This window comes from Mustelus asterias, chromosome 4 (genome assembly GCF_964213995.1).
Source record: "Mustelus asterias chromosome 4, sMusAst1.hap1.1, whole genome shotgun sequence".
Classification (NCBI taxonomy): Eukaryota; Metazoa; Chordata; class Chondrichthyes; order Carcharhiniformes; family Triakidae; genus Mustelus; species Mustelus asterias.
Window position 1 is genome coordinate 79745033 of NC_135804.1, and position 16945 is coordinate 79761977.

The 16945-nt window shown below is 44.2% G+C and overlaps 1 protein-coding gene across 1 annotated transcript in view; it reads left to right on the forward strand.

Moving 5' to 3' along the window:
* LOC144492806 (serine/threonine-protein kinase 26-like) overlaps positions 1-16945 on the forward strand; it is a 50307-nt gene that overhangs the window by 29007 nt on the left and 4355 nt on the right. The window contains exons 5-9 of the mRNA XM_078211266.1: positions 1260-1445; positions 2268-2416; positions 9887-9986; positions 10790-10852; positions 10956-11092. Coding sequence (XP_078067392.1) covers positions 1260-1445; positions 2268-2416; positions 9887-9986; positions 10790-10852; positions 10956-11092 — 635 coding nt within the window. The remainder of the gene's footprint in view (positions 1-1259; positions 1446-2267; positions 2417-9886; positions 9987-10789; positions 10853-10955; positions 11093-16945) is intronic.

A 16945-nucleotide genomic window follows, 5' to 3' on the forward strand; every position in this document is an offset into this window, starting at 1 on the left:
GTGCTCTAGATCATAGAAAGGATGTGATTGCACTAGAAAGGGCGCAGAGGCGATTCACAAGGATGTTGCTTGTGCTGGTGTTTCAGTTATGAAGAGAGGATGGTTAGGCTGGGATTGTTTCCTTAGGTTAGAGAAGGCTGAGGGGGTCTTGATTGAGGGACATAGATAGGATGGATAGGAAGAAACCTTTCTCTTTGGTAGAGGAGTCAATAACCAAGGGACAAAGATTTAAGGTAGAAACAGGAAATTAGAGGGGATTTGAGGAAAATCTCTTTCACCCAGAGGACGGTGAGAATCTGGAACTCATTGCCTGAAAGGGTGGTAGAGGTGGGAACCCTCTCAACATTTAAGAAGCATTTAGATGAGCACTTAAAACACCATAGCATACAAGGCTACAGACAAGGTGCTGGAAAATAGAATTAGAATAGATAGGTTCTTGATGGCTGGTGCAAACACGAAGGGCCTCTTTCTGTCCTGTAAAACTCTATGACTCTAAGTCTTGCAGTGTAGTACGAGACAGTTTGGCCCATGAATTTCATACAGGCTCTCTGCAAGGGCAGTTCAAGCAGTCCTACTCGCTGTCATAGAAACAATAGAATCCCTACAGTGCAGAATGAGGCTATTTGGCACTGACTCTCTAAAAGAGCAACTTACCCAGATCCGACCCCCACCCCCGTCCCCTTGCCCTATCCCTGTAATTCTGCAAGTTTACCATGACCAGTCCACCTAACCTGCACATCTTTGTTACTGAGAGAGGAAATCGAGCACTTGGACGAAACCCACGCTAACACGGGGAGAACATGCAAACACCACACAGTCACCCAAGGCCGGAATCAAACCCAGTTCCCTGGCACTGTGAGGCAGCAGCGCTAACCACTGTGCTACTTCCCGTATTTTCCCTATAATTCTGCAAATCTCATTGGATGTCATTTTCCTACATAACACAACGATTAGATTTCAGAAGCTCTTCATTGGTTGTAATGCCCATAGCAGTTTGTGGAGACTCTGCATAATACCAACTCTTTCCCTCTTTTCTCTCTCTCCATTTTCCTTTTGTTTATCCCTTTCTCTCTGTGTTCTCTATTTTTTCTGTTACACTTTCTTTCTCCTCTTCTTTCCCTCCATGAGGTAGTATGTTGCAGGTTTCCCTGTAAACTTCTGTTCCTTTACTGAACTGCAACACTGGAGCATCTTGTGTGTTTTGCTGTATTTGCACAGTGTGTCATACATGTATCAGTATCTCCCTTCTCTTTTTGCAGGCAGACATTTGGTCATTGGGAATCACAGCCATTGAACTGGCCAAGGGCGAACCACCCAATTCAGACATGCATCCAATGAGGGTTCTGTTTCTTATTCCCAAAAACAACCCGCCAACTCTAAGCGGAGAGTTCAGCAAGTCCTTTAAGGAGTTTGTAGACTCATGTTTGAATAAGGACCCTTCGTTTGTAAGTATCTAAAGGCCTGAATTCACTCGAGGGTCTTGCATTTCTAAAATATTTTTTAGAGGAACCTTTGTCATTCTGTGTCCCCATGACAGGCTCATATCAATTGTGCCATGGATCCTGCCTGGTGCATCGTTGAAAAATATAAAAAGCTGAAGGTTTAAAACAGAATTTCCTCTTTGTCCTCAGAGCTCAAAATGTATATTCTTTGCTTATGAGCAAACATTGCCATGTATTCAAGTTAATTCTTACATTTACATTTCAATTCATACATGGACAGGAGAGAAGGAGAGGATTGTTTGGGGTTAATGTCACTGGATTAGTAATCCAGCAGCCCAGGCTGATGCACTGGAGACATGGGTTCGAATCCCATCATGGTAGCTAGTGGAATTTAAATCAATTAATAAATCTGGAACAGAAAGCTAGCTTCAGTAATGGTGGCCATGACAACTGTTGCCAATTGTGGTACAAACCCAGGTGGCTGACTCTACGGTTTGTACCCGGTCTGATGTAACTCCAGATCCACCGTAATATTGTTGACTTTTGACTGCCCCAGAAATAGTCGAGCAAGCCACTCAGCTCAAGGGCAATTCGAGATGGGCAACAAATGCTGGCCTTGCCTACGATACCCATATGCCATGGAAACAAAAACATAGAAAACTTTTCCCAAGGGCTGTTTCACACACAAGCAATCAGACTCTCAGTGACAGGGTGTAAGTCAGCAGAAGACTTCTCCATCTGTTTGCAGAAGTCGGTACAAGTCTTCAGTCTTGAAGAAGTAGCAGAACCTCCTGACTTTCCATCTCTCTTTCTGTATTTGCTTAGCGTCCGACAGCCAAGGAGCTGCTCAAACATAAGTTCATAATTAAAAACTGCAAGAAGACCTCGTATCTAACAGAACTAATTGATGGCTACAAGAGGTGGAAGGCAGAAGGACACAGTGATGATGACTCCAGTTCCGATGAGTCAGATTCGTAAGTGCTTTTTCATCTGTCACGGCAAGCGTGGGGGTTCTGTCATAAGATCAGTAATCCAGAGGCCTTGACTGATAATTCAGTCAGCGAGAATTTAAATCCCACCAAAACAGTTGGAGAATTTGAATTGCATTTGTAAATAATTATGGAAGTGAAAAAACCTGGTCCCAGTAAAAGTGATGATGTGGAGATGCCAGCGTTGGACTGGGGTAAACACAGTAAGAAGTCTCACAACACCAGGTTAAAGTCCAACAGGTTTATTTGGTAGCAAAAGCCACAAGCTTTCGAAGCGCTGCTCCTTCATCAGGTGAGTGGGATTTCAGTTCACAAACAGGGCATATAAAGACACAAACTCAATTTACAAAATAATGGTTGGAATGCGAGTCTTTACAGGTAATCAAGTCTCAAAGGTACAGACGATGTGAGTGGAGAGAGGGTGAAGCACAGGTTAAAGAGATGTGTACTGTCTTCAGCCAGAACAGTTAGTGAGATTTTGCAAGTCCAGGCAAGTCGTGGGGGTTACAGATAGTGTGACATGAACCCAAGATCCCGGTTGAGGCCGTCCTCGTGTGCGGAACTTTCTGCAGAAGAAGAAAAGCATAAAGTTCTGGAAAAACTTGTCTGTCAGCATCTGGAAAAAGAGAAACAGAGTTGATGATTCGGAACAGTTCCAAGCAAGAGTCATATTGGACTCAGAACATTCACTCTGTTTCTCTCTCCCTTCCCAGATGCTGCCAGACCTGCTGAGTTTATCATTTTTTATTTCAGATTTTCAACATCCGCAGTGTTTTGCTTTTATTTTAGTGTTTGAAGAAGGGGGCTTGTGATAACTTTCTTGGAGCAATTAAAAATGAACAACAAATGTTGGCATTCCCAGTGACACCCATGCCCTGAGAATGATTTTCTTCAAAAATGACCTCCAACTTGTTGGAATCACTATTATGGAGCCTTGGGCCTTACCCTGCCCTACCCAAAAGCACCTGCCATCCACACCCACCTCTCCAATTGACCGGGTGGACGGTCCGGAATCGGGAAAAGTTGGGAAATGTCAGTATGGATTTGGGAAAGGACGATTGGTATAGATTCAGGGAAGAGCAGACACCATGAATTTGGGAAAGGGAAGCCTTGCTTATTCAAGGAGATGATATAAATATTGAACTGATTGTTGCTTTAACTACAAGAGGCCAAAATCTGTCTAAAATACTATGTTTTTGTTATCTTGTTCAATAAGTCTTTTATGTATCAACTGACTGTATAAAGTGCTAGTTTGGGCAATAGCAGTGGGAAATACACTTATTTCAATGCAAGACTCTGCTTCTGCTCCAACTCAATGGAGTGCAGAGTTTAGCAGTGGCCCAGTATAAGGGTGACCTTGTCCTCGAGAGGATTCTGTGTTTGGGTGTCTGCAATTGGTGCCAGCTTTCAAGAGTCTAAGTTCTGAGGGAAAGATCAATAAATGCTCAAGTTGAAATCGAAACTTCAATGTAACCTAAATTCATTTTCAATGTTTCCTCTTCCCAAGTGAACCAGTAAACCTAGAATAATAGAATGGTTTGGATTTGGTACTGGGAAATGAACCGGGCCAAGTGTTAGATTTGGTTGTGGGAGAGCACTTTGGAGATAGTGACCACAATTCGGTGTCTTTTGTTATGGCAATGGAGAGGGATAGGACCATACGGCAGGGCAAGGTTTATAATTGGGGGAGAGGTAATTATGATGCGATTAGGCAAGAATTAGAGGGCATAAGATGGGAACAGAAACTGTCAGGGAAAGGCACTAATGAAAAGTGGAACTTTTTCAAGGAACAAATACTGTGTGTCCTTGATAGGTATGTCCCTGTCAGGCAGGGAGGAAATGGCCGAGTGAGGGAACCATGGTTCACAAAAGAGGTGGAATGTCTTGCAAAAAGGAAGAGGGAAGCTTATGTAGGGATGAGGAAACAAGGTTCAGATGGCTCAATTGAGGGTTACAAGTTAGCAAGGAATGAGCTGAAAAAGGGGCTTAGGAGAGCTAGGAGGGGGCATGAGAAGTCCTTGGTGGGTCGGATCAAGGAAAACCCCAAGGCTTTTTACTCTTATGTGAGGAATAAAACAATGACCAGGGTGAGGTTAGGGCCCATCAAGGACAGTAGTGGAAACTTGTGTATGGAGTCAGTAGAGATAGGAGAGGTGATGAATGAATACTTTTCTTCAGTGTTCTCCAAGGAGAGGGGCCATGCTTTTGAGGAAGAGAAGGTGTTACAGGCTAATCGGCTGGAGGAAGTAGACGTTCGGAGGGAGGATATACGAGCAGTTTTGAATAAACTGAAGGTCGATAAGTCCCCGGGGCCTGATGAAATATATCCTAGGATTCTTTGGGAGGCAAGGGATGAGATTGCAGAGCCTTTGGCTTTGATCTTTGGGTCCTCACTGTCCATGGGGATGGTGTGGAGATGCCGGCGTTGGACTGGGGTAAGCACAGTAAGAAGTCTCACAACACCAGGTTAAAGTCCAACAGGTTTATTTGGTAGCAAATACCATAAGCTTTCGGAGCACTGCCCCTTCGTCAGATGGAGTGAAAATCTGTTCTCCAACAGTGCACAGAGACACAACATCAAGTTACAGAATACTAATTAGAATGCAAATCTCTACAGCCAGCCAGGTCTTAAAGGTACAGATAATGTGGGTGGAGGGAACATTAAACACAGGTTAAAGAGATGTGTATTGTCTCCAGACAGAACAGCTAGTAAGATTCTGCATGATCAGGAGGCAAGCTGTTGGGGTTACTGATAATGTGACATAAATCCAACATCCCGGTTTAGGCCGTCCTCATGTGTGCGGAACTTGGCTGTCAGTTTCTGCTCAGCGACTCTGCGCTGTCGTGTGTCGTGAAGGCCGCCTTGGAGAACGCTTACCTGAAGATCCAAGGCTGAATGCCCGTGACTGCTGAAGTGCTCCTCCACATGGGGATGGTGCCAGAGGACTGGAGAGTGGCGAATGTTGTTCCTCTGTTTAAGAAAGGGAATAGAAATGACCCTGGTAATTATAGGCCGGTTAGTCTTACTTCGGTGGTTGGTAAGTTGATGGAAAAGGTCCTTCGGGATGGGATTTACGACCATTTAGAAAGATGTGGATTAATCCGGGATAGTCAGCACGGATTCGTGAAGGGCAAGTCGTGCCTCACAAATTTGATAGAATTTTTTGAGGAGGTAACTAAGTGTGTTGATGAAGGTAGGGCAGTTGATGTCATATACATGGATTTTAGTAAGGCGTTTGATAAGGTCCCCCATGGTCGGCTTATGATGAAAGTAAGGAGGTATGGGATAGAGGGAAAGTTGGCCGAATGGATAGGCAACTCGTTATCTGATCGAACACAGTAAGAAGTCTCGCAACATCAGGTTAAAGTCCAACAGGTTTACTTGGTAGCAAGTACCATAAGCTTTCGGAGCGCTGCTCCTTCGTCAGATGGAGTGGAAATGTGCTCTCAAACAGTGCACAGAGACACAAAATCAAGTTACAGAATACTGATTAGATTGCGAATCCCCACAGCCAGCCAGGTCTTAAAGATACAGACAGTCTGTACCTTTATGACCTGGCTGGCTGTAGGGATTCGCATTCTAATCAGTATTCTGTAACTTGATTTTGTGTCTCTGTGCACTGTTTGAGAGCACATTTCCACTCCATCTGACGAAGGAGCAGCGCTCCGAAAGCTTATGGTATTTGCTACCAAATAAACCTGTTGGACTTTAACCTGGTGGTGTGAGACTTCTTACTGTGTTCACCCCAGTCCAATGCCGGCATCTCCACATCATATCTGATCGAAGACAGAGGTTGGTGGTGGATGGAAAATTTTCGGACTGGAGGCAGGTTGCTAGCGGAGTGCCACAGGGATCAGTGCTTGGTCTTCTGCGATTTGTGATTTTTATTAATGCCCGAGAGGAGGGGGCTGAAGGGTGGATCAGTAAATTTGCTGATGACACCAATATTGGTGGAGTAGTGGATGAGGTGGAGGGCTGTTGTAGGCTGCAAAGAGACATAGATAGGATGCAAAGCTGGGCTGAAACATGGCAGATGGAGTTTAACCCTGATAAATGTGAGGTTTCATTTTGGTAGGACAAATTTACATGTGGATTACAGGGTCAAAGGTAGGGTTCTGAAGACTGTGGAGGAACAGAGAGATCTTGGGGTCCATATCCACAGATCTCTGAAGATTGCCACTCAAGTGGATAGAGCTGTGAAGACGGCCTATAGTGTGTTAGCTTTTATTAACGGGGTTGGAGTTTAAGAGCCATGGGGTTATGCTGCAACTGTACAGGACCATGGTGAGACCACATTTGGAATATTGTGTGCAGTTCTGGTCACCTCACTATAAGAAGGATGTGGAAGCGCTGGAAAAAGTGCAAAGGAGATTTATCAGGTTGCTGCCTGGTTTGGAGGGTAGGTCTTATGAGAAAAGGTTGAGGGAGCTGGGGCTGTTCTCTCTGGAGCGGAGGAGGTTGAGGGGAGACTTAATAGAGGTTTATAAGATGATGAAGGGGATAGATAGAGTGAACGTTCAAAGACTATTTCCTTGGGTGGATGGAGCTGTTACAAGGGGACATAACTATAGGGTTCATGGTGGGAGATATAGGAATGATGTCCGAGGTAGGTTCTTTACTCAGAGTGGTTCGGGGGTGTGGAATGGACTGCCTGCAGTGATAGTGGAGTCAGACACTTTAGGAACATTTAAGCGGTTATTGGATGGCACATGGAGCACATCAGGATGATAGGGAGTGGGATAGCTTGATCTTGGTTTCAGATAAAGCTCAGCACAAGATCGTGGGCCGAAGGGCCTGTTCTGTGCTGTACTGTTCTATGTTCTATGTTACGGCAAAGGAGGAGACCATTCTGCCCAGTTTTTTCATACTGGCTCTCTGCAAGAGCAACTCACCTAGTCCCACATTCCTGCATTTTTCCTGCTTTGCCTTCAGGAAAGAAGATAGTAAAGGGAGAAAATCAGGGGACTCGTAGAATAGCTCACCTTGAGCTTCCATACTTTGAGATGCATGATGCAAGACACATTCCCTCTGTTAAGTCATACCTTTGCGAAGAGGTACTGAATAGAAAGCTCCTCCTGGGAGGCAAGGCAAATTAGTGTGGAACAAATCCCAAGGCCATCTTTAGCATCTTGACCAAGTGCAGTGAAAGAAGGTCACTTCTGTAGCTTTTGTCCATGACATTGGCAGTCCTGACTGGAAGATGTGACTCCTGAATGGATGCCTGATAAGATGATGTTAGTCCTGACTGGTTGGATGTTAATTTATTGCTATCACAGACTGGCAAACTGGGATTTCTGCCCCAACTCTGTGCACAGTAGAAAACTGAGTCATTTTTTTGTCATTCTTGAAGCTAATATTATCTGCATATTGGTTGTCAGGGAACAGGATATTTTCAATAAGGAAATTAATAATGAAATAGGCACAACTAATCCAATATAAAAGCAGAAGATGCTGGAAAAACTCAGCAGATCTCATAGATTATTAGAGTCATAGAGGTTTACAGCACGGAAATAGGCCCTTCGGCCCAACTTGTTCATGCCGCCCTTTTTTTTAAAAACCCCTAAGCTAACCCCAATTGCCCACATTTGGCCCATATCCCTCTATACCCATCGTACCCATGTAACTATCTAAATGCTTTTTAAAAGATAAAATTGTACCTGCCTCTACTACTACCTCTGGCAGCTTGTTCCAGACACTCACCACCCTCTGTGTGAAAAAATTGCCCCTCTGGACACTTTTGTATCTCTCCCCTCTCACCTTGGGACCTGGTTTTGAATCCCACCACGGCAGGTGGTGGAATTTGAATTCAATAAAATATATCTGGAGTTAAGAATCTAATGATAACCATGACTGTTGGAAAATCCCATCTGACAGAAGGAAATCTGCCGTCCTTAACTGATCTTGCCTACATGTGACTCCATGTAGGAAAAATGCTGGCCAGCTGGCGATAACCATGTTCCACAAATGAATTTTTTAAAAAAATTAATGCTCAGCAGAATGTCCAGGAGAAGTGAACAGATGTGGAGAAAGAAACAGGGTTAAAGGTTTGCATCCTTATAACTCTTCAGAACTAAAGAGAGGGTGAAATATGATGGATTTCATACTGTATAAGAGGAAGTGGAGTGGGTGGAACAAAATAGAAAGTTGTGGATAGGTGTGAGCTAGGAGAGATAGAGATTGACAAAAATGTCATGGGCATAAGAGAAAGGGAGTATTAATGGCAGTGTTAAAGACGAGATAAGGTGCTAATAGTGGTATAAAAGTGAGATAGCAAAATGTGTTCATATGCAATTAATCAGATGTCACTTTCAGTTGTTGAAGCACATGCACGAACACACATACGGAGAGCAATGTACACACGGCATAGGCATGCATGTGCACATACAAATGCGCACAAGGACGCATGCACAGACACACAGGTGTACATGCATTTATGCATGTGCAATCACACTCGCGTGCATGCACACGTGCATACACTTGCACGCACACCCCCACGCATACACACACACACACACATCCACACCAACAGATCGCACAGATACAGAAAGGCACACACTTGCGTGCGGGTGCACACACACTTGCACGCACACCTCTCTGCATACGCACGCAGACACAGGCGCGCACACATCCACATCAACAGATTGCATAGACACAGAAAGGCACACGTGTGCACACACTTGCAAGCACAGATGAGCACAAACACATTTTTCATTTACTACCAATTTCTTTTGTACCCTTGTACCGTTGAAGTTTTGACAAATTTTCGGGTTGAAGCAACAGCCCTCTGAGATAAGCTATTTTTAATAATGTTGATTAAGGGATAAATATTGGCCAAGTCACCAGAGAGAACTGCCCCACTGTCTGAAATATGGCATACGGGCAATGTCACACTCCCTGAATACAAACCGAGGACATTGTCCTGCATTTAGTGCCAATCCCCCTGGAATAGGTCTTAAAATCACAATCTCCTGAGTCAGAGGTTGGGCTGCTACCCGTTTAACCATGGCTGTCATGTGACTTGGAAGTGTTCTTAAAAATTTGACAAGGGAATGATCGGAAGTCCTTTCTTCCTGCAGGATGTTGTGTAATTCCTTGCTTGCCTTTTCCCGAGTGTTGGTGCATTCTCCATCCTAAGTCCAAACTGGAATCCTCCGGTCTCTGGGCAGGTCATTGGCCAGAGGCTGTTTGGATAAATTTACGGCCTATTGTAGTACTGCCCAATATAAAGCAAAAGACTTCAACCCCAGCCAAGCAAGCTGATCTCCGGGGAAGCAATAGTCCCATTACTGCAGTTTGTGTCACAGTGCAGCAAAGCGGGAACGGTGCCAAGCAAGTTTCATCAGGTTTGTGGGTGAGACTTTTCTGTGGTTGGAGTGTTCGCCTGTGACTGAACAGATAACACAAGCTTCTGAAGAGATGCCATGTGACCCTTTAACCTTTGCTCTTTTCTTTAGTGGAAGTAATGACAAGGAGAATAAAAATGCCAAACCCATCGAATGGTCCTTCACCACAGTCAGAAAGAAGCCTGACCAAAAGAAACTGCAGAATGGAACAGTAAGTAATTAAATGTCTGCATGGGTTTCCTCCAGTGCTCTGGATTCCTCCCACATTCTGAAAGACCTGCTGATTAGGTGCATTGGCTCGAACAGGCGCCAGACTGTGGCGACTAGGGGAATTTCACAGTAACTTCATTGCAATGTTAATGTAGGCCTTACTTGTGACTAATAAATAAACTTTAACTTTTTGTTTTCCATGAGGAATGGCCTGATACTCCTTCCTTCTGTTGAAATTCTTTTAGAATAGGATGGTTTAATTTGAAAAAGAGCAGCAGGTTGTGAAGGAAAGATATTCCACAGTCCTGAGTGATAAGCAGCTGTGATTCTCATGTATTTAATGGAAGAGACACAGCAGAGCCAACCTGTGCACAGCAAGACTCCACCAAAATTCATGTGATACTGATTGGCTCATCTGATTTTGGATGTTGGTGGAGAAGGCTGTGGTGGTAGGATACTGGGGAGGGTTTCTCTCCTTCTCCTCAAATGGTGTCGTTGGATCTCTCACAACCATCTAAGAGCATCTTGGCTGAAAGGCCAGACCACTGACAGTCAGCACACTCTCAGCACATCTATGGAGGGCCAGCTAGGATTTTGTGCTCAGCTTTCTAGAGTGGAATTTAAACTCAGAACTTTATGCCAATAGTGAAGTGTGAATGGAGTTGGGGAAACTGAGAGATTTCACCAAGTGTTCTAGCTTCAAGGATTACATGTTGCCGCCACTGGTCCAGGCCACGGAACCTCCGCCAGTAATTTCACACTGATCGAAGCAGCTATTAACATTATCATTCCTCCGTCCTGTAGGATCAAGACCTGAAGAAGCTATCAGTGTGTTTGTCGACTGTGATCGCTCCTCTTTTTGCTGAGGTGGGTGAAATGAAGAGGTTGCTTGTAAGGGCGCACCTAAATTGTTTTCACAAGAGCGAGTATGCAGAGCAAAACTAAAACCCATACATCTTTCTCAAACCAGCTTAAAGAACAGGAAAGAGGCGACACAGCAAAGACTGAAGCAATAAACGAACTTGAAAAAAGCATTAACATGGTGGAAGCCAGCTGCCCAGGCATCACAGAGAAGATGATAAAGAAACTAATAGATAGGTTTCAAAGGTTAGTACCATGTTGGGAAATGTTTGAAATACTGAACCTCTGTTTGTCACTGATATGTTAATGATAAATCTAACGTTATTTATTGAGATGTTTGTTTAGCTGTATTGGTATTTATTTTTCTTTATCATTCAATCTTTCTAAACCTAAATAAATCCATGCTAGTAAAGATCTGTGAAGGAGTGATATCAATCCTTTTACAATCAATTCACAGCTTCACAAATTGCATCTGTCTCTAACTCAGTAACCTATAACCAGCCCTATAAACTTCTGAGAACTGTGCCCCCAACTTTGACCTCTTACACATACTCTGAACATATTTATAAAATACGTTTTGACAAAGGGTCATCTGGACTCAAAACGTCAGCTCTTTTCCCTCCTTACATATGCTGCTAGACCTGCTGAGATTTTCCAGCATTTTCTCTTTTGGTCTCTGAACGCATTTCCCTCTGTCACGTTGCCCCATCTTTGGCCCTCCGAGGCTCTAAGCTGTCTATTCCCTCTCTCACCCCCTTTGATCAAGTGTTTGGTCGCACAGGTACCAACATACAAATTAGAAGCAGGAGTAAGCCATTTGGCCCCTCAAGCCTGCTCCACCATTCAGTAAGATCATTGCTGATCTAATCGTTTCAATTCCACATTCTGCCTGCGCCCTATAACCTTTGACTCCCTTATCAGTTAACAATCTATTTTCATCTGCCTTAAAAATATTCGATGACCTGCCTCCACCACATTCTGGGGAAGAGAGTTCCAAAGACTCACGACCCCGAAGAAATAAATTCTTTTCATTTCCATTTTAAATGGTAGACCGTTTAATTTTGAACTGTGTCCGCTAATTCTGGTCTTTCCTACAAAAGGAAACATCCTTTCAGTATCCACCCTGTCAAGTTTCCTCAGGATCTGATCTGTTTCAATAAGATCATCATTTATTCTTCTAAACTCCAATGGACACAGGCCCAGCCTGTCCAACCTTTCCTCATAAGATAACCCCGTCATCCCAAGTATCAGTCAACCTAGCAATTTTAAAAAATGTTGCAGCTTTATAGAACCCCTAGTTAGGATGCATTGGAATATAGTGTTCAATTCTGGTCGCCATACTACCAGAAAGATGTGGAGATTTTGGAGAGGGTACAGAAAAGATTTACCAGGATGTTGCCTGGTATGGAGGGCATTAGCTATGAGGAGAGGTTGGAGAAACTTGGTTTGTTCTCACTGGAACGACAGAGGTTGAGGGGCGACCTGATGGAAGTCTACAAGATTATGAGGGGCATGGACAGAGTGGATAGTCAGAAGCTTTTTCCCAGGATGGATGAGTCAATTACTAAGAGGCATAGGTTTAAGGTGTGAGGGGCAAGGTTTAAAGGAGATGTACGAGGCAAGTTTTCTTTACACAGAGGGTGGTGGGTGCCTGGAACTCGCTGCCGGGGGAGGCCGTGGAAGCAGATACGATAGTGAGTTTTAAGGGGCGTCTGGACAAATACATGATAGGATGGGAATAGAGGGATATGGTCCCCGGAAGGGTAGGGGTTTTTAGTTCAGTTGGGCAGCATGGTCGGTGCAGTCTTGGAGGGCCGTAGGGCCTGTTCCTGTGCTGTAACTTTCTTTGTTCTTTGTTGGACCTTCTCTGAATTGCTTCTAGTGCATTTATATCCTATCTTAAATAAGGAGACAAAACCTGCACACAGTGCTCCAGATGTGGTCTCACCAATGCCCTATACATTTGCAGCAAAAAGTTCCCACATGTATATTCTGTTCTCTTGGCTATAAATGACATAATTCCATCTGCCTTCCTAATTCATGATGTGGAGATGTCGGTGTTGGACTGGAGTAAACACAGTAAGAAGTCTCACAACACCAGGTTAAAGTTCAACAGGTTTATTTGGTAGCAGAAGCCACTAGCTTTCGGAGCACTGCCCCTTCGTCAGGTGAGTGGGAGTTCTATTCACCAACAAGGCATATAAAGACACAAACTCAATTTACAAAATAATGGTTGGAATGCGAAGACTCACATTCCAACTATTATTTTGTAAATTGAGTTTGTGTCTTTATATACCCTGTTTGTGAACAGATCTCCCACTCACCTGACAAAGGAGCAGCGCTCCGAAAGCTAGTGGCTTTTGCTACCAAATAAAGCTGTTGGGACTTTAACCTGGTGTAGTGAGACTTCTTACTGTGTTCCCAATTCATTGCAGACTAACTCTCCAAATTAATCATTATATTTCCTTGTTTTGTTTTGCATTAACTTTTGTCTGATTATACTCCTGTGGGGCACCTTGGCATGGTGCTATCTTAATGCAAATTTTCTATCTGTGATACCAGGTAAAAACACAAGAAAAGTTCTCATCATGTTCCTTATGCTTGCAGCCTTCTCTTTGTTTAGCATTCACCTTATCTCGATGAAACATTTGTCTTGACCTTATCAGATCTTGAAAATATTATGCATGCAAAGTCTGCACGTCATTTGTCAAACCACAGCTAAGCAGTTGGGGAATGCCCCGGTGAATAAATAACATTTGGGGGACAAAATCAAAACTGTCATTTCCTGCTGTTTTATTTTCTGATCCGGAGCCAGGAATCTACCAGTTGTTACCAATCCACAAACAATCCTCTGCAGCAGCAATCAGCCATTAGCTGTTCTCGGGCTGTGCTTATTTACGTTTATTGGCCTTAAAAGAGAAGGGCAAGGATAATAAACATTGCTCCCAATTTAGCAGCGAGATAATACATTGCGATCTTTGACGTAACGGTATGGATGGCATTGTGGCACAGTGGTTAGCAATGTTGCCTCACAGCGCCCAGGACCCGGGTTCAAATCCAGCCTTGGGTGACTGTGTGGAGATTGCACATTCTCGTCGTGCCTGTGTGGGTTTCCTCTGACTGCTCCTGTTTCTTGCCACAGTCCAATGATGTGCAGGTTAGATGGATTAGCCATACTAAATTGTGTCCAAAGATATGCAGATTAGGTGAATTAGAATCATAGAATCCTACAGTGCAGAAGCAGGCCATTCGGCCCAGCGGGTCTGCACCAACCACAATCCCACCCAGGCCCTATCCCCATAACTCCATGCATTTACCCTAGCTTGTCCTGCTGACATTAAGGGGCCATTTAGCATGGCTAATCCACCTAACCGCACGTCTTTGGACTACGGGAGGAAACCGGAGCACCCGGAGGAAACCCATGCAGACACAGGCAGAATGTGCAAACTCCACACACACAGTGACCCAAGCTGGGAATTGAACCCAAGTCCCTGGCACTGAGGCAGTTGTGCTAACCACTGTGCCACCATGCCACCCTGATTAGCCATGGTAAATTGCACCTTAGTGTCCAAAGATGTGGGGGTTAGGTGGATTGGCCATGGTAAATGTACAGGCCTGGGTGAGATCTTTCAGAGAGTCAGTGCAAACTCAGTGGGCCAAATGGTGTCCTTCTGCACTGCAGGGATTCTGTGATTCTACAGATTCTAAGAGGAGTGTACCTTTAGCTCAGAATCTGTGAATCCAATGTGACTTAGCAGGGAACCCCATTCCAAACATTCCCAGAGAGTGGAGACCAGAACTCTGAATTGAAGGCAATGGGATACTCCAATGTCTGCGAATGAGCTTCCCTTATCATATGGATTGGGTGAGATCATACAGCCATCCTGCAGTATAGGTCTAAACCCTTTCCCCTAGCTCCCAGTCAAAATGACCGCTCAGAGACATGAATCACCCACACCAGCTGAATTATGTGGGATTTCCACAATCGCACAACTGATGCTTTCTCTAACGGTTGCTGTGTTCAAATCTTGCTTGTATGCCATTTTAGACTATAGAAAGTTCAGTAGGAAAAGTGCAGCACCGTCAGTGTCCACCAGGGTGATGAGCTAGCTGCCCATTTCTTTAAACAATGCCTCATTTTACTGTGTCGTAATTACACTTAAATAAAACCATCCCTACCATTAACAGTGCAAAAAATACCTCAAAGTTTATATTGGGGTGTGCGCGCAGCTGGCGGGGCAGTAAAGTATCAATCACACTGAGCAGAGGACTGGAGTCCGATGTAGAACAGACTGAGTACCTTCTTGGAATCATAGAATCATACAGCGCTGATGAGGCCTTTTGGCCGATTGAGTCTACACCGGTACGTGAGAAACACCTGAACTCCTTCCTAATCCCATTTACTAGCACTTGGCCCACAGCTTGAATGGCATGACATGCCAGGTATCCAGGTACTTTCTAAAGCATGTGAGGCAACCCCCCTCTACCACTCTCCCAGGCAGCAATTCCAGACCGTCACCACCTTCTGGGTAAAAAAGCTTTTCCTCACCTGCCTCCTGGACCTCCTGCCCCTCACATAAGAACAATATAGGGACATAGGAATTAGGAGCAGATGTAGGCAAATTCAGCCCTTCGAGCCTGCTCCATCATTCAAGCAGATCATGGCTGATCTCTCACTGGTCTCAAATCCACCTCCCCACCTGTTCCCCATATCCTTCTTTCCCTTTGTTCGTTAGAAATGTATCTATCTCCCTCTTGATACCATTCAACGATTCTGGCCCCACCACGCAGCGCGTTCCACAAATTCACCACCTTCTGCGAGACTTTGTTCCTCCTCATCTCAGTTTTAAATCTACTGCCTTTCAACCTATACCTGTGACCTCTTGCTCTAGATTGTCCCACAAGTGGAAACATTTGGTCCACATTTACTCTGTCAATCCCTCTTAAAATTTTATATACCTCGATCAGATTCCCCCTCATCCTTCCAAACTCCACTTTTGCTAAAATAGACAACTTCACACTTAACCACATTAAACTCCATCTGCCAAATTTTGGCCCATTCTCCTAGCCTATCTACATCCATCTGTGGAATATTTTCTCTCCTCTTCACTGCCTGTTTTCCCAACTATTTTAGTATCATCCGCAAATTTTGCTATGTTACACTCTGTCCCTGCTTGCAGATCATTTATGTAGATTGTAGACAGTTGAGGTCCAAGGATTGACCCCTGAGGCACCCTGGTAGTTATATTTCACCAGCCATAGAAGGACCCATTTATCCCGACCCTATGCTTTCTGTCAGTCAGCCAATCATCAATCCAATCTAGTACCCTACCCCCAATCCCCTGCAATTTCACCTTCTGGATCAGTCTTTTATGCAGCATCTTGTCCTCACCTTGAACCTATGTCCTTTTGTGACTGACCTTTCAACTAAGGGGTACAAATGCTCTCTATCCACACTGTCCATGCCCCTCATAATCTTGTACACCTCGATCAGGTCGCCCCTCAGTCTTCTCTGCTCCAAGAAAAACGACCCAAGCCTATCCAACCTCTGTTCATAACTTAAATGTTCCATCCCAGGCAGCATCCTTGTGAATTTCTTCTGCACCCCCTTCAGTGTAATCACTTCTTTAAGGGAAGAATATTAGTGAGCCATTTGAGTATTTGCATCAGTTCAACAGCTTTGTGATCATTTTTACTGCTACCAGATTTACACTTCCAGACTTTTATTTTTAGCTAAACGTTCTATTACTGAATTTGAACCTCATGCCTTTGCTAAAAGCTGTGAAGGCATGTCCTATTCATGACTCCAAACTGGACTGTGTTCCAATGGAAGTTTCTGGAATTGTCCTGTATTTCTAAAATGGACACTCACAAGATGGCTACCAATGGCCAAGTGGCCATTGCAGTGTTAGCACGGAATATCTCAAGCTCCCAGAATGTTCTTAATTTCTAATTCTGGGAAGGGATACTTCCCCTTATATGGACATGCTTAGACAAGCACCTCTTTGTGGAATTGATTCCTGTCATTGTTTGGAGTTTTCTCCAGACACAGAATTAGCAGACCCTCTAGATTTATCAGCTCCAAAACCAATGCTTCAC